General features: G+C 38.0%; 1 protein-coding gene across 1 annotated transcript in view; it reads right to left on the bottom strand.

The window, feature by feature from the left end:
• Window positions 1-17,807, bottom strand: part of LOC121314057 (dipeptidyl aminopeptidase-like protein 6) — a 277,540-nt gene extending 259,733 nt beyond the window's left edge. The window contains exon 1 of the mRNA XM_041246865.1: window positions 17,571-17,807. Coding sequence (XP_041102799.1) covers window positions 17,571-17,633 — 63 coding nt within the window. The 5' untranslated portion in view covers window positions 17,634-17,807. The remainder of the gene's footprint in view (window positions 1-17,570) is intronic.
• Between the last annotated feature and the right edge of the window lie 7,133 nt (window positions 17,808-24,940).

Raw genomic sequence — 24,940 nt, 5'->3', positions numbered from 1 at the left:
AAGCCATGGGTGAGATGGCTTTTGTCTCATTAAATAAGCTCATTAGAGGCTTATGGTCTGAGCAAATGGTAAACGGCCTACCATACAAGTACTGGTGAAATTGTTTCACACCAAACAATTGCTAGCCCTTCCTTATCAAGCTGGGAGTAGCCTTTCTCTGCCACGACTTCTCCCAGCTTGACTGGTGCACCAGATTCCTTATTAGTTTATAGGTTTTTACCCACATACACTGAGAAGGATTGCACGTCTTTTACCTTCATCAGTAATCTCGTTTGCCAGAAAAAAATGTTCTAACCTTTCAATGTACTCAGTCCAGTCCTCCTGTTCTTCCACGAACTTACCGATTGTGCCGTAAGTAGCCATTTCTTCAGTCTGGATGCTGCTCGATTCTTAGTTGTTTTCCCTTTTTTTTAACTTTATAGATTCCGGTTTAGTCTTTCTTTTCAACTGTTGTTTTTGGGAAAAAAAAAACAACAAAAGTTTATCCTCGTCACCAAATATATGTGGTAACTTGAGAAGGAAGCAAGGGCTGAATCTTTCAAGTATTTTATTAGAACAAACAACTCTCAACTACGATAGTACAGTCACCATGTATCAGCACCATTTTCTAATCTGCCCCAGTCTATGCTGATGAGGTATTATAACAAAGGCTAGGGGGTGGTGCTACTCAAGGTACGGATCGTTTACAGGGACCAAATAAACTATACCCCGACAAGGAAAATGAAATTAATAGCTAGCTGAGGCACCTTTAGCAATAATAACCTCTTTTTAAATGATTAGGATATTTGTCAGTGAGCTTTTGGCATGATTCTTTAGTGATTTTTGACCATTCTTCAATGCAAAAAGTGTTTCATTTCAGTCAAATTCCAAGGAATGCTCTTGTGCACAGCTTTCTTCAACTCACACCAAAGATTATCAATTGGATTTAGATCAGGACTGTGACTAGACCATTCCAGAACCTTGATTTTACTCTTCTTTAACCATTCTGCAGTAGATTTTGATGTGTGCTTTGGATCATTGTCATGTTGGAACATCTAGTTGCACTTTAAACCAAGTTTTGTAGCGGAGGGTTTCAGATGATTGTCCAGTATCTTTTGGTATGCTATGGAATCCATTTTTTCATGTATTGGAACTAAATTTCCTCTGTCTTTAGAGAAAAGTGCCCCACAGAAGGATATTACCACCTCCATGCTTGACAGTAGGCATGGTGTTCTTTTCTTTGTGTGCCTCACCAGACTTTCTCCAAACGTAACGACTATCAGAGTGACCAAATGGCTCAATTTGTGTTTCATCACTCCACAAATCCTTTGACCAGAACTCATATTCATCATTTAAATGGTGTTTTGCAAACTTTAAGCGATTGTCCTTGTAAACTTTTCCTATGATTGTCTTTTTCCTTGGCCTGTGACCATTGAGACCTTCACCATGCAATAATCGACCTATGGTTGTAATGGAAACCCCAATCCCACTTACAGTCAATTCACTTTGAATATCTTTGGCAGTTAATCTCGGATTGTTATTAACCTTCCTTACAGTTCTTGTTCTTGTTCTTGGTAAAAGAACTTTCTTTCTTCCAGACCGAGGGAGCATTGTGACAGTACCATGATTCTTGTACTTCATGATAATAGAAACAATAGTTGAAATCGGGATACTCAATGCTTGGAAATCTTCTTTCAGCCTTCTCCAGCTTTATGACAATAAATAATTTTCTGCCTAAGGTCTTCAGATAGTGCTTTACTTTTTCCCATATTGACTTATTGGTAATGACAGAAATCATCATATGATAACCCTTTTACACTGTCTAAGAATGTTCAGCTACAATCTAGCATTTTCTAGACTTTTCTAGAATTAGGTTCTGCATTATCATATTGAAATTTCTAGCACCTTGTAGACAATACATCAAAGGGTATGAATACTCTTGAATTAGCATTTTTTGAGTTTTGCAATTTAAAAAAAATGCTGAAATAATTTTAGACATCTATTTCTTCCTCATCCACAAAAGCAAAATTTGCTACAAAAGATGTTTCCTAAAATTCTTTCAAGAAATTTCTAGAAATTATACATTTCCATAGGGGTATGTAAACCTTTGACTGCAACTGTAACAATGACTGCATACACTGCCTCAGAACAGCACACTGTGAATACAAGAATACTGTAAAGTCAGTTCCCTGCCTCAGAACAGCACACTGTGAATACAAGAATACTGTAAAGTCAGTTCCCTGCCTCAGAACAGCACACTGTGAATACAAGAATACTGTAAAGTCAGTTCCCTGCCTCAGAACAGCACACTGTGAATACAAGAATACTGTAAAGTCAGTTCCCTGCCTCAGAACAGCACACTGTGAATATAAGAATACTGTAAAGTCAGTTCCCTGCCTCAGAACAGCACACTGTGAATACAAGAATACTGTAAAGTCAGTTTTGCAACTGTGCTTGTTTACAGTTTGCCTATGGGACTTAATAACCTCACACCCAAAGCTTCTGCAAAACAAGCACACTCCCAAATTGATATGGACCCTAATAGGAAGTTATTTAAAGGATGTTTTGTAATGAAACTGGTATAAACTATTGTCGAAGAATAGTATACTTTGAAAAACCCCAAATTATACAAACTCAGAACAATCTTACTCTATTGAACTGAAACATATTTGAATAGAACTACAACTATTACATGGGTGGCATTAGACACCTTCAAGTGATATCTCAAGTACGGAAGTCTTTTACAGCAGTGACCCCCTCATTTATGCCCTTTGTTTTATATGGAAAAGAAAATGCACTTTAACAGACAATGACTTGGGAGAACGCAATACAGATCCACAAAATGTATGATAAAACTCCTTTGTGAGTCAAGTGGTAAAAAGATGATATGCTAATGCATTAACTTCTATTATTAACAATGCAATTACTTACTAGTAATGACAACTAAATTCAAATTAAGGAAACAATTATGAGTTCCATACTATGACGAAGTGCCCGCCCCTGTGTGTATTTTCTGTTATATGTTGCGTGTGATGTGTTAAATGTTGGTGTATAGTCATTGGTACACAGGATATAAACGGGTCTGTAACACAAGTGTTTAAAATGTATATTTGTATTTAGGCACAAGGATTGCACAGCACTTCAAATGCAAGTAAAAAGTAATAATATGAGCACGGGGAATTGCACTTTATTAATTCACATGCAGTTGTAACGAGACTCCAATTGAATGATTGATTAGCAATTGAGTCTTGGTACAGCTGCATAAAAACAGCATCTTTTCACTCACTCGGGGTAGAGTGTTTGGTGAGTGGAGAACGGGATAGGAGACAGAGGTAGTAATTGTGATTATAATAAGAATAGTAAAATATCTGCTCACCGTATTTTTGTTAAGTATAGTCCATTTTTGTTTGTCTCTTTTATTTTGGCATAGAGTGCCGTGTCCTGTTTCTGTTTGTTCAACCCTTTTATTTTTCAATAAACTGGCGCAAGCAGGCGCCATCATCATTTCACATCACCTGTCTTTGTGTTCATTCCTTTTCCTGGTTCTGACGCCGCCCACTTCAGCCGTCTTTGCGACACATACTTATCCCCAACCCCAACATTAATTCATCATGGACAGGGACAAAAGGTTACTTCATATGAAAGCAGTATGAATTAAAGAATCTTGTACAAAAGCAGGTGTTCATTCATTTGAGATTACATTGTTATTAACAGAACCTAAAAACATTCAAGGTCTATACAGCAGCCCAAATCTCCGAGGATAGATCGTTCCCAATCCATATGCCAACCTTTCACTCAATCCGAAAACAACAGAAAACTCCATAAATCTTACCAGTCGTGCACCTCCATTTGCAATGTACAGCTGCGGCCAAGAGATCTGCATCCCCTATAGAATTAACTCACTCTGCTTCATAAAGTTCAATAAAACCTGCTGAATAACATTACATTAACACATTTAATTACAAACCGCTTTGCAGTTTTGCACACTGACAAAAACTGACAAACTTTACATTTCAAAATCTATCAAGAAATACTGTACTACTAATATGGTTTCCGGTAGACTTCATTTTGCAGTTTCTTTGATTGATGTTAAATAAAGATCTAGATTACATTCATATAGGCTTTTTTGTTTTATTGCGTCTCAATCCTAAAGTTCTAGTTGATGCTGAACGGGTTGGTTAATGACTTGAAAGGTGTTTTTGTGCAGAGGATGGTTTTACTCTCCAGGTGAAATGACCAAGGAAATGTGAGCCTAAATATCTAATGCCCAGAAAAAAATATAGTACAAAGAAATACATATCAACAAATCACCCATTTTAATTCCAGTTTGTCAAAAAATCCTTGTGATGTACCCAGTACAGCGGATCAACCCAGCCTAGTGCTGTAAATAGTTCTTAATCTGTATGTAGATGGAAGGTAATTTGCATACACTAAACCACAAAAGGAACAAAAAAAAAAAAACATTTCACTGCAAGTGATTTGCAAGTAACCAATATGTCACTAAAACATGGACCACGGCCAGTAAAGCTAAAGGCCTTGGAGAGGTCAGTAGCCAATATTAGTAGTGCAGAAATGCGATGGGCCACAATGACCTGTCCACTTAGAACAATATATCTTTCTGGAAAGACAGCTAAGAAAAGTGAAAACAGAGTGTGGTTGGAAATCACCAGCCCCTACCAGTCCAACTTAGAATTGTCTTCAAGGATTAAATATCTGTATAGTACATACTGTGCTGTACATATATATTTGTTATAACAACCATCAGGATATCAAAAGAAGAATATCCTCTGTTCCTTTAATTTGATGGGTGCATGAAAGGAATGCTATCTTGAATAGATGTTCCTTTCTCTTTAACAAGGCATTGACCTGAAGATATACAGTGAAAAATCCTTTTGCGCCTCTTTGTCTACTTGGCCATAGAGGTGGTCAGACCAGGTTAATTGAAAATGACTAATGATTTTACAGTTTCTGTAGCTTTATTCAATGCAAGAATCACATTATTTACCCCTGCATTATTTGCAGCACTGCTGTATAGTGACAAGAGAAGCTGAGGGAGTAAGAAAGAAATCCTGGCACAAAAGCTTTTAAAGCATTGGAAGTTGTCTATTCATTTGTCTATTGTCTATTCAAGTGTGTGGTTGTGACGCTGGGTACAATAGATTTCACCATGGTCCTTAGACTACAATATACCTCTAAGTGTAGTTTTTCAGGAATTTGTGCTAAAATCTCTGTCCAGCAGAGGGCAAACTTACTCCAACCTGAAGTCTTTATAATAGACAGCCATTAAATTTTGCCAAAAACAATTCTAACCTTAAACTACAACACCCCCTCCTCCTCTCCAAATTTTAGCTGAAAGTTTTTAATAACATTTAATAAAGTACAAATAATGCTCATGTCAATAGAAAAAAAAAGTAGTTTGTTGTTTTTTCACACTGGACACTGCAATTGCTTACTTAGAGATTATGCAAAGCCCTTTATTTTAGCATCTGAAAATTTCAGTTTATATTAATAGTCAGCTTGGGTATAAAGATAAAACCCGACCCAAGCCCGAGACGTTTTCATTTTTTTCATATCCGACCCCAATATCGCCATAAATATCATCAAACATGCTATTGAAATACAGAAAGCATATATTTCAAGTCAAAACACAAATTAAAAAGAAAACAAAATACTCTCAGCGAAGCATCCAGTTAGATGAACATTTTACTTGGTAGTCTCAGATAGACATATAGCATCATGTTTTAAAATACCAAAAAAAAACATCAAATTATATGTCAATGACTTGTCATTATATCACACCAGACTTTAAACTCAATGCCAGAATTTTAACAACAGCAATGTTTCCACTGGAGGAAGCCAAAACTGGTGAAAACAATGTCATTTAAGTTTCTCAAACCATGGAATTACCAGGTACCTTGCTGCAGGGCGAGTACGTCCGTTTTCAGTGTGCCACTGCAAAGATGAACTTCCCGTCTTTTTGCTGTCATATTTAAGTAAAAGTTTGCAAGATTTGCAATGTACAAATCCAGTTGACCCTTTACTATCATGGAAAGCAACACATTTTCCAAACAGAATAGTTACCCTTTCCAGTGACAGAACTTTTCACTGGTAAACATTCTCCAGTAGACAGCTTTCTTTTTATATCAACAGCCTTCATACTTAATAATGTAGAATCACTTTTTGGCTGAATATTTTATAACATAAACATGAGAATAGAAGTAATTTTAGGAGGCATTTGCAAGAGGGAAAAAAAACACTTGCTAAAATGTAATAATGCATTTATTTATAAAACACTGAGCTGGCCCAGCCTTGCCAAACCCGTGCCCAAGTGCTTGACATAGAATATACACCCGACCCGACCCAAACCCGACACAAAGTCTGGTCCCGTCAGGTTCGGTCGGGTAGCCAGGTTTTAGTTTATATATTTTTAAAATGTAGCTACTTTTACTGTAGCGTATATGTGGTTTTTCATGATGTGCTTTTGCACTGCACATTGTAGCTTTAAAGTGTTTGTTTGGCGAAAACATATGAAATGATAAAACAGTGGGCATACTACAGCAAATTTTAATTATATTTCAAAAGTCAATAATTATGTTAACTGCATTTCCTCATTCTTTAGCGTGACTGTGTGCTGTGCTCTACCTTTGAATTTTAAGCGTGCCTAATTGTAAGCGTAATCTACCTACCTAATGTTAAAAATACTCTGCAATAATGCCTTCAATTTCACCCCTGCCCAAATCAAATATATACATTGTAGCATGTCGGCAAGGCAGAAGAAAAACAGCAACAAATCTCATGGGAAATTGGTGCTCTTTTATCGATGCCGTTCTCACTAGCAGGTTCAGGGTCCACAGTTCTGAGAGCAACACTGATTCCAGAAACAAAAGAGGCCCAAACTGGCGGGCACAGCCCCTTTTTATTCCCTTGGTCCCGCCCCCTTATAGGCAAATGAGGTTGTGGAAACCTATGTACATTCTATTGGCTGTACCCTTGAACTTGGCCCAATAAGAACAGACATTTTAAACAGCCACTCACCTCATACATACCCAGAAGACAGTAATAACACAATGTGTTTACAGACAGAGTACAACAAAAGAAAAAGTTTGGTTATTATCATAACCCTGATTTCCTGAAAATAGAAATTTAACCATTAACGAATGGGTATTAACCTCTTTGAGACCAGAAACCTGAATAAGATGCAACAAAGCTGCTCAGCCCCGCCTCTGAGGGTATAAAGGACTACACGCACAGATCTCAGAGTCAGTATTCCTTCAGGCCTGCCTCAATCATGGATGCAGCGACCTTGAAGGTTAATGGTTACGTTTATATGTAAGGAGAAAGTCTACATCTTGCTCACCCGCTTTGTGAAGCTGATAACAAGCAACAGTCACTTGAGTGATAAATATTTCAGCTCAACTGAATGCATGGGCTCAAATGGAGGCTTCAAGAGTACAGTAAGAACCACACTTAACCTCCAGCAAGGAACAAGTTCTTTATAGGTGGCCGAAGTCACCAAACATCTTAAAAAAATTGTCCCACGAGGAAGATGAGGTCCTGTGAAGACAGAGTCAATTTTAACATGGCAAGCCGAATGGCTGACAGATATACCTTTAATATAGATACAACAAATATCAACCTCTGCGCCTTTGAGGATGTGGATCAAAAGGAGTTAGTGTTCGCTCTCCCTTGGCATAGAGCCATGGGGTGAAGACACAGTCACCTCTCTACCAAAGGGTGACGGGGAAGAGCACTGTGCAGCTGAGAGGGATGCAGAGCGCTCTGTAGAAATGCGCACAAAACTCGCAAAAACTGCGATTCACCAATGCCTCCTTTGCGTGCTCCAGGCAGGCGTGCTTGTCTTCAACAGACTGGCTTTGCATGTCCCGCAGGGATAAAACCAAGACATTATCAATCAATCAATCTTTATTTTATACAGCACCTTTCATAGAGGACCACCATCACAAAGTGCTTTACAAAAACAAAAAAATGCATAATAAATTAAATACAGTGAAAAATGCATAATACATAAAATACAGTGAATAACACTTTTGCTAGGGGATAACCAGCAGGCCAGAGTCAGAGGACCTCAGCTTGCGGGCAGCAACATAGCAGGTTGAAGAAGGTAGTGTAGAGTAATACTGTACAGGTGCTGCCTCAGCCACTTAAAGTACAGTAATGGGGCTGTTCAAGCCTGAACAAGACAGTCTTGGTACCGGACCAGGGATGTAAGCTCTGGTCAGTAGCGTGTTGGAACTGGGATGATACCAGGACGGTACCGGATCGGTATGGTAACCTCGGTTCCGGTTCAGTATGGCATGGTACTGGGAATGGATCGGGTCGAGACCTCGGTACAGGTACGGTGGCGCTGTACAGGGACACCCACCTGTGCATGCTACTGGCAAAGCCACTCAGACAGTACTCACACAAGACTGAGGAAAGCCTACTTGTTAGAATGAACTAACAGCATATTGGAACTGGGATGTTACCGGGTCGGTCAGGTGACCTGAGTACCAGAAGTACAGTACAGGACAGTACAATTTATCAGCACTATAACGGTAACCTCGGCCCCAATTGGTACAGATGGTACCGGGTTGGCAACGGAGCGGGTCAGTGAACATAGCTTGCATCCCAGTTAAAACTCATTAACGAGTGTGTCCCTAGCTTGGATGCCTGTTAAAACTCATTAAGGAGTGTGCACCTAGCTTGGATCTCTGTTAAAACTCATTAAGGAGAGTGCACCTAGCTTGGATCCCTGTTAAAACTCATTAAGGAGTGTGCACCTAGCTTGGATCCCTGTTAAAACTCATTAAGGAGAGTGTGGATCCCTGTTAAAACTCATTAAGGAGTGTGCACCTAGCCTGGATCCCTGTTAAAACTCATTAAGGAGTGTGCACCTAGCCTGGATCCCTGTTAAAACTCATTAAGGAGTGTGCACCTACCTAGCTTGGATCCCTGTTAAAACTTGTGCACCTAGCTTGGATCTCTGTTAAAACTCATTAAGGAGTGTGCACCTAGCCTGGATCCCTGTTAAAACTCATTAAGGAGTGTGCACCTAGCTTGCATCCCTGTTAAAACTCATTAAGGAGTGTGCACCTAGCTTGGATCTCTGTTAAAACTCATTAAGGAGTGTGTACCTAGCTTGGATCCCTGTGGTATACACCTACAGTATCACGAAAATGTCAGAAACAGAGGGCTGGTCTGGGAATCTGTGGCCTTCACCTGGGGCCGGATTTAAAAAAATTTTAATCTGGATCACCCTGATCCGGATTTGTAATCCTGTATTTGTGATCAAGATTACTTTTATCTGGATCATTCTGATCCGTTTTTTCACTGTCATTGCTGGACAGGCTGCTTTTGAATAAGCTAGTTTTTTTTGTTTGTTTGTTTGTTTTTTTAAGAGGCCTTATTATTTTGGTACTATTGATTAATACACAACTATTTATTTTGTTTTATATTATTTTTTTAACAAAATCTAAATCACTTAATGTTAGTGCACATATAACGCATGCAAATAATGGTTAACATATTCATTTAAAACTTAAATGAATACGTTAATGTTATAACACTATTTGGACATAGTGTGTGTTTGCTATGACAATTCAAACAAAATACAAATGTTCTATGATGATTTAAAAGCTGAACAATCACAATAATCCTGGTATTTTGGATCAAAGTAATCCTTATTTTGAAATTCTGAAAAACTCATTGCAACATTTAATCGTGATAGAAACTGCGATCAGATTACAAAAACGAGATCCTGCTCACAGTAATCCCGATCGCATTTTGATGTTTTGAAAAACCCAATTGCACAATATAATCCAGATCAAACGCGGAAATCTGATTACCGAAGTTTTACAAAACCGGCCCCTGGGGTTCAAAACCTCCTCTTAGTGCCCTGCGTCTTGTTTTTCCTGTGGCTGCAGGTAAATACCTAAGAATAATCGTTGCCACTGCAGAATACACTGAAGGCATGCCGTGAAAAATCCATGTGATCTTAACGGTAATAAAAACAAAATTAAAATCTTGACTGCTTTCCCATACAGACAGCATGGAATGAACCCAGCGGAAGCAATATAGCAAGAACAAGTACTAGCATAGTAAGAAAAAGGTTCATCATTTCACCTAAAGTCATTCTGTTATGTACTTTAAGTCATCTAACTTAGTCCGCGGCTCACAATTATTGCATAAGAACTGTTCTTTCAATGCAGCAGTGTGATTTCAATGATACATAGTGTTTCACACTTATACTGAGCCTATCTTCTGTCAAAGTTCTAAACCAGGGGTTCCCAAAGTGCGGCCCGCGAGGACGTTTGGTGCGGCCCCCCAAATCTTTTGTTGGGGAAAGCACTACTGCAGTAACAGTACCAGGCTACAGTCTAAAATTGTTACTGTTACATTTCTTTTTTGTACAATGTTTCTGAATAGGACTACAGTAGCTGGTAGGATCTTACGTAGCAATCATATGTAATGGCATAAAAAACGCCAATGTAATGGCAGATAATTTATGAATAATTAATGCTGCACTTTAATTAGAAATGTGTGATTATTTCATTGATTTCAGAAAGAAAAAAAAAGAAAAAAATCAAGGTAAAATACAGTAACGTCTGTGTTTTATTTCTACACATTTACTATGGAAATAGCTCTAAATGTCCATGAAGTAACTTACAAAAAAAAGCAGTACATGCAATTTGAACCAAACAGTCTGCTATCTGCAATATTAGTCTCTCTTCAGAAAAAAACACCAGTATAGCTCTGCCAGTCCACATGCGTAGCAAACCCCTAATCAATTCTCAATCCATGTTTTCCAACAGTCCACACCATGGGGCAATTTACAAAATGTGTTTAATTCAAACTTTGCACATCTCAAACTATTTGTATAGTCCCCAGAGATTTGAATTAAGCAGAGTTCACTGTACATACATTCAGCTCTTAGTGAAGTGGTTAGTTGTACAAGTCAAGACGCATTCTGCCTCACTACTGAAGAATAACTCACAAAAGAGTTTAATTGGTACAGTTTGAAGAGTACCTATTTCGGTATTATCTTCTGTAATTGTTGTGACCAGGACAATGTAAGACGTGACCGCATGATATTGGTGCTCAAACCTAAGCCTGTTGTGGCACCAAGACACAGGATAAAATACAAATACATTTCAAAGCTGCTGGTGTTGCAGTGGTAGTAATATACATTCCTAATTTAAATACATAAATGTATAGGAAATAAAAAAAGTATGATTTGGGACACATTTCGGTTTCATGAGTGGTACATTTTCTTGTGCAGCCCCCCATCCCATGCAACCTCTGGAAATTGGCCCTCCATCACCAAAACTGTGGAAACCCCTGTTCTACACAAACAAGATTTAGCAAGAACATGAACAGCAAAAACTAAAATGTTACTGCACACTGACAGCAATCAATCATCAATATACAACTAGTTGATAAGGTTTTGTGAAATGTACCAAACATCTTTGTTAGTTTGTTGCTGATATAACTTGTTTTTTAATTAGTTACTCTGGTCATCAAACAACATTGAATTGGGCTTAAAATTAAATGAAAATATACACTATTCCATGTGTGGTGTTAATCATCCAATGAGACAATGGCAGTGTAATTATGAGTTCATGACAGGTAACAGTTAAAACATTTAGGAGCCAATACAATCTACATGATGTTCAGAGTATTAATCACTTATTATACCCCCTTTCTATGCTGCAGGTTATAGAAAACTAATGTGCATTTAATAATAATAATAATAATAATAATAATAATAATAATAAACTGTTAAACTTTGCCCTGATACCTGCATCATTTCAGAGTATCTCCTGCCCAAAGATGGAAGCTGATGTCACAAAGCTCAGCAGTTAGCTTTAGAGTTTGGAGTTTGCTTGCTTTACTGAGCTGTTCAAGGCCTATGTACCCATGTGGAGTCATGTGGCAGACGATCAGCTCATCGTACCTGTTGGAGATATTCTCTGGAACATGGTGCGTGAAGGGAGACAGCACCTAGTGCAAGGTGTGCACCCTATGCAGCTTACAGCTCTGTCAATGTCTTAGTTGTTTAAAACAATAATAATGTCTGTACACTTTCCCTTTTCATCCTGGAGTGCACCACTGAAAATGAAAAACCCTGTAGCGTTAGGTTTGATTTCCATTGTAATTGTGTTTACAGTAATTCTGAAATAAGAAGATAATGTCATGTACAGTATAGGGTGTATCTTATTGTGTATGAGATTTCATCCCACACAGCTTGAGTGGCTTGTCTACTCAAACTGTGCAAAGAAACCCTACACACAAACACACTACACATTGTATTACACACATCACAAAAACTGACACTGTAGCCAAGAACTACAGTCATATTGACTACAACAAAAGGTTTGCAAATACAGCATCCCACTTCTCTTTGTAGAACCTAGTTCCAAAAAAGTGTATTGCCATGTATATTAGTGCAGACTTAACATATTTTGTACAATACACTCGAAACTCAGTGAAAAGCTGAGTCACAATATGCATTATCCTATTCTATGGGCATCAACAATAATTACAGTCAGGGTTCAGGCTTTTAGTTATAACCATAAATTAGAAGTGCTTGAAATGATGTGGGCCTTTAATTCATGGCCCCAATATATCTCTTAGTAATTAAGAGGTACAGAATGACCAAGGTACCTTTAACCATTCTCTTCAAAGTAGTATATTGATTTCCTACACTGAGCATTAAAATGTCCATTGCTTTGCACGGTTTGCATGACAATAGAAAGCAAGTAGAAGTACAGTTATTGAAAAGGGATATACTGTTACTGTTTCAAATATATACTGCCTTCTACAAATATCTTCCTATGACCTCCACCTGCTGGGAAAATGTATAGGAGCTAGACCAGACTGTAGGACCACTGCAGGAGCAAGCACAACATGTGAGGACAAAAAGAGATTGGTCCAGATCCATCCAATTATACACAAGAATACCCTCATGGCATGAATAGGACCTTTCTGTGCTATCCTTTGACTAGCATGGACTGTCCAAAAAAAAGAAAGAATTTCCCCCAACATATAAAGCAAATGAATAGGAACTCAGAAGTGCTTGTGTAGCCTCACATCAGCTTGCATTAACTCTGATGTAACTTGAGCCCAGGGTTTTTCAGCACATGCTCATTGCTTAATGACTTCATCACAACTAGTGTAGGCCAGCACGAGGTCGGAGCCCTGTGTGCTTCTGCTCTAACTTCACTGTAGATCAGTGCCACTACTGAACATGCTCTTCCTGTGTATTAGATAATACATGTGAGAAAATAAAGCAGCACTGAACCATGATAGACTCTCAATTTGCACCTCGTTTCCAAGAGTGTCATACTAAAGGGGACACTAGTAAAACAGATCAGGTAATCACTAAGCTGAGGGACAGGTCTTGTTTTCAGTAGTAAACTATACACTGCATGACCTATTTATCCTGTAGCCATGATTGCTTCAAATGAAGACAGTTTCCTATCTTTTGTATGGCGAGTGCAATTAAATCAAGGCTCTTCAGCTTGTTAGTGCCAAGCAACTTGTTAGTTCAATATCAAATGCACCCAAGACTACTAAACAGTGGGGCACTTGGTTAGATTTAGATAGCCTCTGATTTTCATAGACTAAAAACTAAAGAATAAAGTTTATTAAAAGCTGTCTGACAGTATTCGTACAACTAGAGTGCAAGTAAATGTAGTATTTGTACTAGAGTGCATGTAGATTTAGTGCTTCACTCATTTCTGCTTCAATATCCCAGTAAGCTACAGTCTGGTGTATTATTGAAAGCAGTGCCAGGTGAATGCTTGTGAGCCATGTCCTCAGTAGCTGGCAGTCAGTGCCACATTCAACTGTTTGGTGAAACTCCCTGCGACTCAAAACGTGCTATTATTTCAGGAAGATTTGCTTCAGCACCGGTATCCCTAGCAGATTTCTCTTGAGAGTGCTGATCATGAAAATGACGTTTTAAGCCCTGACATATTCAAATGTATTCAAAGACATACTTTGGCATGTGTGATTGTTTGTAAAACTAGAGAGAACTATCCGCTACAGTTGGTGGCTAGGAAACAGAGTCCTGGTGACCTTGGGGCACTTTGCTGTGAAGAGCTGTTAGCTATCAGGTTCGCTGATAAAAAGAATGTGTGCCTCCTCCAACAGCTCATGGTTAGGGATCTACTTTTTTCATGGTAAAAAAGCTTTTTTTCACAGGCTAAAAATGGGTATTTCACGATATTTCACAGTTAAACACAATATTTATTTAAGCAGAGAAAAATGGTGTTGTCCCGTTCAAAATTGATCATTTTCTCTGTACAACAAGTGTTCCTAAATATTTAAATGCTTACCTGAAAAACAGTATTCAATTGTAGAATATTTCGTTTTTTAATGTCCACCTTTTAAAGACATTCTATTTTCAGCATCAGTGAAATAAAAACGTAAATAAATGTAAAAAATAACAAGACACATGAAATGTCCCCTTCTTGTACTGGACAGAACGATCTTTAGCAGAAATATTTCCGATCTTTAATGCACAGCTCTATGCAGTGTGTGTTCAATCATTTACCGGATGCAAACTAAACCGACTGCCAGGTTCCTAAATGCAGTGTAACAGGTAGTGTGTCAATGAGGCAAACGTTTTCTGTATTTGTTTTTAAGTTATACAAATATGTTTACTTCTACTATTCTTTCAGAAATGGGAATTTTCACAGAGAATTGCACATTACACGGCAGCGGGTACATCTCATGGAAATTGGGAAATCTGTGATGAACAGCTGATGCCCTTTAGGGGTGGTGCAAGTTCATTCAGCCAAGTGACCAGAGAAGCATGGGATAAAGTGCAGTGAATTGAGACTCACCGGCCACAGCATAACTACAGATCATTTCTTCACAAGCGTGCCCCTACGCGTGCACCTGTGATCTCTATATTTATACACCTGTGGCTGGAGCCTTAATCAATCATTTAATCCTTTATTCAATTCAAGGCTCCAGCCACAGTCCCACTTGTTTTTGCAGAGAGGATTAAATGCCTCCCTGTCACCCACTATTACACACACAAACACACGCACACACACATGCTCCAATACACAATATATGCACAGAGGCAGGGCACCCAAACACAGAGAGGAAGAAATAATACACGCCATTACAGAGTTGAGAGTATTTGTATTATTATAAATAAATTTACATAGTTTTTAGTTGTTCTTGTTATGCTTGGTTCATAAATCTCTTTGGAATATAATATATAGGCTTTTGTATGACCTTATGCAAGACATTTACGATCTTATTAAATAAAGGGATCGATCTTTTTTGAGCAAATATACATTATTGCTTATATGGGTCTTCCAGACCTGACCACTGGAATAGTGTTGAGCATCTTAGGGCTGCATCTTAGGGTTAAGAAAATAAATACTTTGGAGTTTGGGGAGGAGTATGTATCTTGCTGTTTGTGGGAGTTTGGACAGCCTACATAAGGAAGGTTTTTCTTTTTTCTTCAAACTAAACATTTAGAATAGAAGAAACTTGAATTCGACCAAAACGTTTTGACATGCCTAGCTCAGGCTTGCATTGTTCCTCCATATGCACAAGTCATATTGAATTGTCACCATGGCTCAGGGGCAGGAGTAAAGGCTTCCAGTCTTAAACCAGCTTGCTATTTAAACCCCTAGTCAAGCTTGTCTCCTTCCTCACTGACTACTCCACACAGCTCCTAGTTCAGGCCCCGGTACTGTCCCGCCCTGACTGCTGGAACTCCCTCCTGGCCAGGCTTCCTGCTACCCATCCACTCCAGCTCATCCAAAACTCTGCTGCTCGCCTTGTCTCCCCCGTCCTCGTTTCTCCCACGCTACACCACTCCTCCAATCTCTCAAATGGCTCCCTATCGCTGCTTGCATCCAATTTAAAACTCTTGTACTCGCCTATCGCTGTCTTGACCTTTCTGCTCCCCCCTCCTATCTCCAGATTATCATTTCTCACTCCAGCCCCTATCGCCCCCTCCACTCCTCCGCCTCCGGCAGACTTACTGGACTTTACTCATATAAGCAAATATTTACTATGTTTTAACTGCTTAGTCAAACTCGCTCTTACTTATAACTTCTTCTTTATTTTGCTCTTACTTGAATTTGATCTTATTGTACTTTCATAACAGTTCTTACCTGTATTATGATATTCTGTAATGTGATAACCTGTAATGTGATATTTTATAATGCAATACTTTGTACTGTGATACTTTGTAACAACTGTAAGTCGCCCTGTATAAGGGTGTCTGCTAAGCAATAAATACATAAATAAAAATAAATAAAACACAGCATTCCCAATCCTTTCTAACACTCAATGCCCAATTAAATGTCATTTATAATACACTAAAACAATGAGGTCTAAGGTATTGATTGTAGACATTTCCTACACAATATACTCTACACCTACATCATCACTCACAATATCGATCACAATTTTTGGAATCAATTCTGCCTGTCACACAGTCATCCATCCATGTTTGTTTCATGCAACAGTCTTTTTTCCTACTTTAAATTTTCATCTGGCAAATGACTCAGAAAAGCAGAGAGCTTACCAGTAGCATCCTTGTGCAGCAGTTAAAAAGGTCCCCCCTAAAGGAAGAGGCCCTTTCTGATTGCTGCACCACTACACTGCTGGCAGGCTGTGGTATGCTGTCAAATCAAATCATTTATTTAACATTCATCAAGAAATGAAAAGGTAAAGTTTAAAAAATACTTTGAAAAAATCAATCATTAAAACATTGGACTAAATGCCAGGCAGAATCGATTTTGAGGTATTGATTTCCATATTACCTTTACTAGGAATGACATTTTTTGTTTTTTTTTATTATTTTGTTAAAGAAATATTGACGGCGATGGGGGTATATTGTTGCATTTACATCTTTCTTATCTCCACTTTATCACAAAGCCATTAATATATAAACAGATACAACACTAATATCATACGTTGCATCAGCCACGTTCATGTCATCTACTCTACAACGCATGTAAAAAGTGTAATGTAATACCAGAGGGTATCACATAAGATTAAGCCAATTTAAGCATTATTATGGGCCTCGTTAGTCAGGTGTGCTTAATTAGACCAAACGCCAGGCAGCAGGTGTAACTAATTAAGCTCATAACACAGTTTGGAATTATTTCAACTGCGACTGTAAGTAATTGGATACTAACATGTTGCCCTGTGGTGTGTGTTACACACTGAAGGATAAATTCAATTAACTTTTAGAAAACATTTAGGAAAAAAGAATTGCAATAAACTGGGTGGACTATTGATCAGAATCTGCTCTTTTTACTTAGTTATAGGTTAAAGTTTATCAAATTGGGCTCAGAGCTGATTACAAGTACAGCCAATGCAAATTGTGAGCTACCTATTTTTACCAGCATATACAGTAATAGCTCTTTATGGGTGTCAAAAAGCAAAAAAGAAATAAATAAGTTTATCCCAAATACAGATAAAAAAAATTAAAAAATAAAACATCAGATGAACGTGCGCTTGTAGTTTATAACCCATTTAATAAACAGCACTTAGATGAAAACACTACAGAAAATACAAATAAAAAAGCAGTTTATTTTGTGGGTTCCTACCTTGGGTCCTCTGGCGGAGCTGACCTTGCCGATGCTGTTACTTACTGTTGCCGTTTGATTCATGTTCTTATAAACACCCTGATCTTGCCTTAAAACGACTCCAAAGCAGACACTCAAATTACAAGCTAAATCTATTTACTCGCTTCTTGTTTTTTTCTTTCCTTTTCTTTTTTGAGTGTGTTCAGAAGTAGTGTTACAAAAACAATCTCGGTGACCATTAAAGATTTTTTTTTTTTTAAGTTCCTTGCAGATGTAAGAAGCGTTAGCTTTGAGAATCCTGGCTTGCGTTGAATGCTGCTCTTGTGTATTTTCCGATGGCGTGAAATTGCTTCTTTTTTTTTTATCTGCCTTCCACTGCTGTTCTCCTTTCTAGAGAAATGTGTCTACCAACCACCACTACAACAAAGTCCCGAATATCGAAACGGTATACTGAAATCAGGCTAAGCTTGCTACCTCGGCGGTTGACGTTTGTTCAGAAAGAAACTTTCAAATGTAAGCGGACGCGCTGGTAACTTTCAGGTGGGCGAGTTACTGCAGCTGCCGGGCAATAGAACCCCTGCACAAAGTGAAAAACACGACGTCTCTCGCTTGACAAACCCAGCTTTCAGTAAACAACACAGCACTTGTCTTTTTTTATTATGCCTAGTAAAAAGAGACAGGAATTAAAACGACACAGAAGCCCAATGATATCACTGCCTGGGTTATTAGGGGGCCATCCAGAGGAGAGCAGCAAATGTCCCAGGATTTCTCAGAGCTGTCAAAAGGTGGCACGCGAGTCCCTAACTGGAGCTCCAGCCTTCATTACATTAGTTCAACCTGCAGGTCAGTAAGAATCGGCAGAATTCAAAGCAGTGTTCGAGTTAGAGGAAAGAGCTTGTAATTAAACATGACATTTGTTCTTTTATAGATTTATTCCTGTTGTTAATAAGCAGGGTTGATTATATAATAGATGAGGAATCAGTCGAGTTCTTAGACCGTTCTCCTTTCAATTAACTCACAATAATAATAAATATCTGAAATCATAATAATTATTCACATATTACCCCATATTGTTAGCAAAAAGTTCCAGTCGTTGCTTGTTTAATAAAACAACAACAAAAAGCAAATTAATAATATGCAATTATTATGCATTATTATAAGCCATCAGGGATCCCTAATATCAGTTGGGCCCAGGTTGTATATATATATATATATATATATATATATATATATATATATATATATATATATATATATATATATATATATATATAATTGTTTACACCTGCACTGGTTGTGATGTTTGCGGTCATTCTGAGTCACTGTTCTTGCAGTTATTCAGTGCTGTGTTTTAAGTGTTTTGATACATCTGTGCTAAAGTTATATGTAACAGGTATCTTTAAAGTAATAAGAGCCAGCGCCATCTAGTGATCTGTCTCTTTGTACTGAGCATCCTTCAGTTGTTCTGGCAATACACTGCTGTACAGCAGATGGCGGTGTTGCTTACTTACATAAAGACACTTTGGCTGATCTAGCCTATATTACATATGTCTATGGCAGGTAATTCAAACTGTAGAGCAGCTCTGGAATTCATAGGAAAAGTATATAGTCTTTATTAAAAACAAAAAAGCGTAATCCTCACAGAATAAATATTGCCATCTTTATAAACAGATCCATGCCTATGATTGATCAATTGATCACCAATGAAAAGACATTAATAACTGTGGATTAAAATAACGCTAAGGCTTTTAGCATCTTTCTTGAATAATAATAATAATAATAATAATAATAATAATAATAATAATAATAATAATAATAATAATAATAATAAGCTTTACTGCAGTTATTCCAGAGAGAACCAGGCATTGCATTAGACTCCATTATATTGTAGCCAATGCTGAGGACATGACACCACTGAACTGGAAATGTAAGCATTTTTACATTAGGCACAGTTAAGCCTGCATAAAAGTTTTGAAGGTTAGGTCAAGGGTCTCGAAAAATGTAGAGATGCTCTAAAAAACAACAACAAGCTGTGAGGAAATATATTTATCACTAGCTATAGCATAACTGTGCCACCCGTCATTCTTTGTACAAATGCTTGTGTCAGGCTATTCTACTCTCCTGCAATGCAGTTGCTATCTCTGCTGTAATTTAATATATGTGTAATAGTCCTCATCCTTTCATGTTATGATACCAATTCTCAAATGGTTTTTGAAGTTTTCTTTTTTAACTCTTGGTTATTTCCTGCAGTGACAAAGATTAAGACATTTTCAAAGCAAATATAACAGTGCCAAGCTGGAGCTTCACATCTGATTGATGCTTGTTTCTTTGTTATGCCATTTTATTGGAAAGCATATTTATGAGTTCCATCATGACAACTTTTTTATGGTTTTGTTTTGAAGTGGCTGGTGATCATTTGTTCAAGTGTTGCTTTTTAATCTGTAACCAATGTGCTGCATATTATCTGCACAGGATGGCATTTTTACATAGTATAAGGTGTTCTGGAATTTTGATATGTTTTATCCTTGATATAGTGGATTAAAAATATAGGCATTGCTATGATAAACATAAAATATGATAGTCAACATTAAGCACAATTATAATCAACGCATCTGGAGCTGTACTATTCCCAATCTCGGTTATTTTGTCACAGTCTTTCTCAAAAAAAAAAAAAATGAATGTAATAAATGAATAACTGGTACACACATTTACAGAGGGATTTTTCTGAGTGGGTGATATCTCGCTTTGTAAGATCTGGATGGCATTTCTGATGGTAGTGTGTAGATGCACAGGCTCTATTTCATTTTAAGGAGACTGAACTTTATGTTTTAGCACAAGGTATTGTAGCGTGTGGACCTGTGCACTGGCTGCAGTACTGTAGGACCACTGCAACCTGTCCCCTAGTTAGCAATACACCAGTTCACCATGTAGGATGGGAGCATTTCAGCCAGGTCTGCTTATCTTGTGTATCTGCTGTGCCGGAGCTCCTTGATTCATTTGCTGTCAGTTGCTGTTTCAGGTTGTGCTGTGTTGCTGAGCTGTCCTTTGTACTGAATGCTGTTACCTACTGTTTCAATTCAATAAAGAGCATGTTGTTTTTCCTGAAAACTGGAGCCTTGCTTGAGTTGCAGCCTAGCTTGTTACAGTATATTGTAATAAACTAGCAATAACACTTGTTGTATCCACACTCAAATCTCATCAAAATCCTGGGGTAGATTTTATTGAATCATACATTTCTTTATCATTTGTATCTTTAAGCTTGGCACGGTCATTCACATACAGTGTTTGTCTGAAATATCTCAACATTTTCTATTTCTGTTGCATACAGGTCATAATTAAAGCTGTAGTAATATTAGCTATACAGTGCAAAACTGATTACAAAGTAAATGAACAATTAATTCAGAAGTAATAAATTATTCAAACCCATATGTAGCCTCTAGTCTACAACCAAAGCATAGGCACTATTTTCCATTATTGGAAGGATACATCCAATAAAATGTAATGTAAATATTGTGTTTTTTGTTTTATTTTTATAAATTAATAATCTGGAGACATTTTAGAAGCACAAGCACACACTCCAGTGTGTTTGGTCATTGTAATATACCACTCTAGTGTGATAATGGCACTTGTCATTGCACCACGAGTGTAATTGCTTATATACTTAATCAACCACGAAGAGGCCTGTTACAGGGGCTCCCCACCTTTCTCGGCTCAAAGCCTCCCATGATATTGGCATCCTGAATGAGGACCTCCATTCAGAATTTAGATTGTGATCCCTTTAGTGAGAGAGGCATTTCTACTGGTAGAAGAACTACTTCTTTCATTACGTTCGGTGTCAGTTCTCTGACATTTCAGAGGCTGCTCCACAATTACTGTACTCAGTTCTATGCTGCCTGACTGCAAATGTAGCACACTGTCAAAGTGCCTGTAAAGGTAAGTGGGAGTGGCATGGTTTATTTTATTAATGTAGGGTGATAATGACCAATCATGGAGTACTGTAGTTATTGTACATATAAGGATGGCCGAATAACCAGTGAGCCCTGAATAAGGCATGTTAGCTGCTCCTCAGAAGTGAAAGAAGCACTGTGCTGCATGGACGCTGTGCAGCTTCATTTTTATAAGTGCAATGTATGGAATAATGGATTTTGCCTCGGTTTACCTTTCCTGGGCAACAACAATAATCTTAAAGACAAAGAACTCACTAAAATTAGCCTTATATTTGTTACTCTGAAGAGGACCGAAGAGCTCAATTGAATGGATTCAAAGTTTGTATATTGTACTGTACTACAGTGTTACAATTAAGCCAATACCAAAAGACAGAATGATACATTGAACAGGTTATTGACAAAAGCAAGTCAGTCAGGAAACAACGGCAATTGCTTATTGAACTTAAGGAAGTTTTGTGCCCCAATGGTACAATCGCTGCTAATTCTCTTGGCACGATGGTCTAATCTCTCAAAGCCTTATCACAGCTGTCTCCAAACCAACTACGGTGGCAGCCAGGGAATGCCAAGACAGTCCAAAGCAGAGGGTATTTTCACATGCAGAAATCAGAAATGTACTTTCAAGACATGGATTCATCAAAATAATAGTAAGCAACACACATCTATGGCTTCATTAAAAATGACAATGGATTATAATACAACTGGCAAATACAACTGGGGAATTAAATGTACCCAAAAGAGTGGAACTGTTTTATAAACATGTATGATCATGTATTGACAGGAAATCATAGATTGAAGCATTCTCATATAACAGGGTGGTGTTACTGTATGTTTTGTGCTGTCACAGTCGTAAGGGCATGATTAGACTAGGATCATGTACCGCAGGTGTGTGCGTGTGAGAGAGACCAGTCCCGACCACATGGCAGGATGTTGCAAACATTTGTATTCCAGCACATTTCATTTATTTATTATTTATGCTTACTGTTATTTTATTTGTTTGCCGTTGGGGAACATTTTGTTTTCAATGATTTATAGTGATTTGGTTTTCAGGTGGTATATTGTTGAAAAAAGTTCACCAGTTAGAGTAGGGGCAAACTGAATCCGAATAGATATCATAAGACTGCTGATCTGCCCTAACTGAATTAACAGGGGAGACTTGGTTGACTGTTGAAGAAACACAGGCGTATAAGTTACAAGCGTTGACCTGCTTTATTATTTTAGCCCCCCCCATTCTTTGTTATGTATTATTTTAAAAGAACAAAGTAAAACAAGATAATAAATAATAAATATCAAAGAATGTAAATGTCATCTCCAATCTATTATTCTGGTGTTTCATCTCTATTTTCATCAGTTGTGATCAGTGTTGGGATATTTCTGAAACTGATCCCGAAGGCAGCACCTAGCAATGGAAATAATTACAAAATAGCTGGTGTTTGTTAATTGCTACACAATTTTATTTTATTTATTTTTTTTATTGTTGAAAATGTGATTTAAAAAAAAAAGAAGCACATGGCAATCAGGTGATTTCAATATGCATTGACACACATCATTTGGGTTGTGTGGATAGGGTTAAAGTAGGGCAAAGGGTTTACATCAACAAATAGCTTTCTGAAGTTCTACTGTAAAACAAACTAGACATACTGAAAAGAAAGTATATTTGACAAACAACTAGTAGTCTTTATCAGGAGTCTTCATAAAGACAAAGTGAGGTGTTTGGGGGAGACACATAAATGAAGGGGTTTCATTAATGTGGTAAATGCTAATGAAAGTATTCAAACCAGCCACCTACTGTAGATCCTGGAACTTTGAAGAAGTGATAGCTGTATAATAATAAAGCATCATGAATCTGTAAGAGAAGGCCAGTGTGTTGTCATGATTTGATGTCACTGTCTCTATGGCTTACTGTATGACTTGCTTTGATGTCACAGTCACTTGTGGTATCCCCCAAGGATATGCTTCCCTTGGGTTAACTTATCTGCCAACACAGCCTCAACTTTCACTCCTATGCTGACGACACCCAGCTCAACTTAAAACTCGACCCTGGAAGCCCCTCTGCCATGGTCTGTCTCTCGGCTTGCATTCAAGACATTGAGACCTGAGTGTCTGTCAGTTTTCTTCAGCTGAACACTAATCTAAACATAGCTGCCCAGAACCACAGAAACAGTCGGCCACAGTACGAATCCTTGGTGTACTTCTTGACAGCAGCCTCTCCTTTGATGCCCACATCTCCTCCATGGTCAAATCTTCCTTCTGCCATCTTCAAAACATCTCCAAAGTCCATCCTTACCTTTCCCTCCCAGATGTGGAGATACTTTGTCATGCATTTGTGTCCTCTTGACTCAACTACTGTAACTCTCTATATGGTGGTCTTCTGGCATGCACCATAAATTGACTGCAGCTAGTTAAGAATGTCACTGCCAGGATCCTTACCAAACGTAAAACACATGTAAAGATCAGGGGTAGGATATAAGAACCTGTAAATATCAGGATTATTTTCAAAACTCTCCTGCTCAACTACAATGCCCTTCATCACACAGATCCCGAATATCTTGTCAACCTGCTGACCCGCTATATCTCTGTCCGCAAGCTGAGGTCCTCCGACTATGACCTGCTTGTTATCCCCAAGGAAAAGTGCACCACACTTGGAGAACGCTCGTTTAGCTTCATGGCTCCAACTCTTTGGCACTCTCTCCCAGCTTTGGTGCATGATGCTCCCACCATCGCTCACTTTAAATCAGCTCTCAAGACCCACCTATTCTCTCTCTATGAGTTATGACTTGATTTGATGTTGCTGTCTCTGTGGGTTATCAATCAATCAATCTTTATTTTGTATAGTGTCTTTCATAGTGGAACACCATCACAAAGCACTTTACAAGATGCAGTACAGTGGCACTCAAAAGTATTCACCCCACTTGGACTTTTCCACATTTTATTGTGTTACAACATGGAATCAAAATGGATTTAATTAGGAGTTTTTGCCACTGATCAACACAAAAAAAGTCCATAATGTCAAGAAAAATAAAATCTACAAATTGTTCTAAATTAATTGACATATAAAAAAGGCTAACAAGATGCTCGAATACATTGTGAAAAGTGTTGAATTTAAATCAAGGGAACTAATGTTAAAATTGTACAATGCACTAGTAAGACCTCATCTTGAATATTGTGTTCAGTTCTGGTCACCTTGCTATAAAAAAGATATTGCTGCTCTAGAAAGAGTGCAAAGAAGAGCGACCAGAATTATTCTGGGCTTGAAAGGCATGTCATATGCAGACAGGCTAAAAGAATTGAATCTGTTCAGTCTTGAACAAAGAAGATTACGCGGCTACCTAATTCAAGCATTCAAAATTCTAAAAGGTATTGACAATGTCGACCTGAAAAAAGAAACAAGGACCAGGGGTCACAAATGGAGATTAGACAAAGGGGCATTCAGAACAGGAAATAGGA

This window comes from Polyodon spathula, chromosome 4 (assembly GCF_017654505.1).
Source record: "Polyodon spathula isolate WHYD16114869_AA chromosome 4, ASM1765450v1, whole genome shotgun sequence".
Taxonomy (NCBI): domain Eukaryota; kingdom Metazoa; phylum Chordata; class Actinopteri; order Acipenseriformes; family Polyodontidae; genus Polyodon; species Polyodon spathula.
This window is presented reverse-complemented; position numbering and strand designations above follow the sequence as displayed.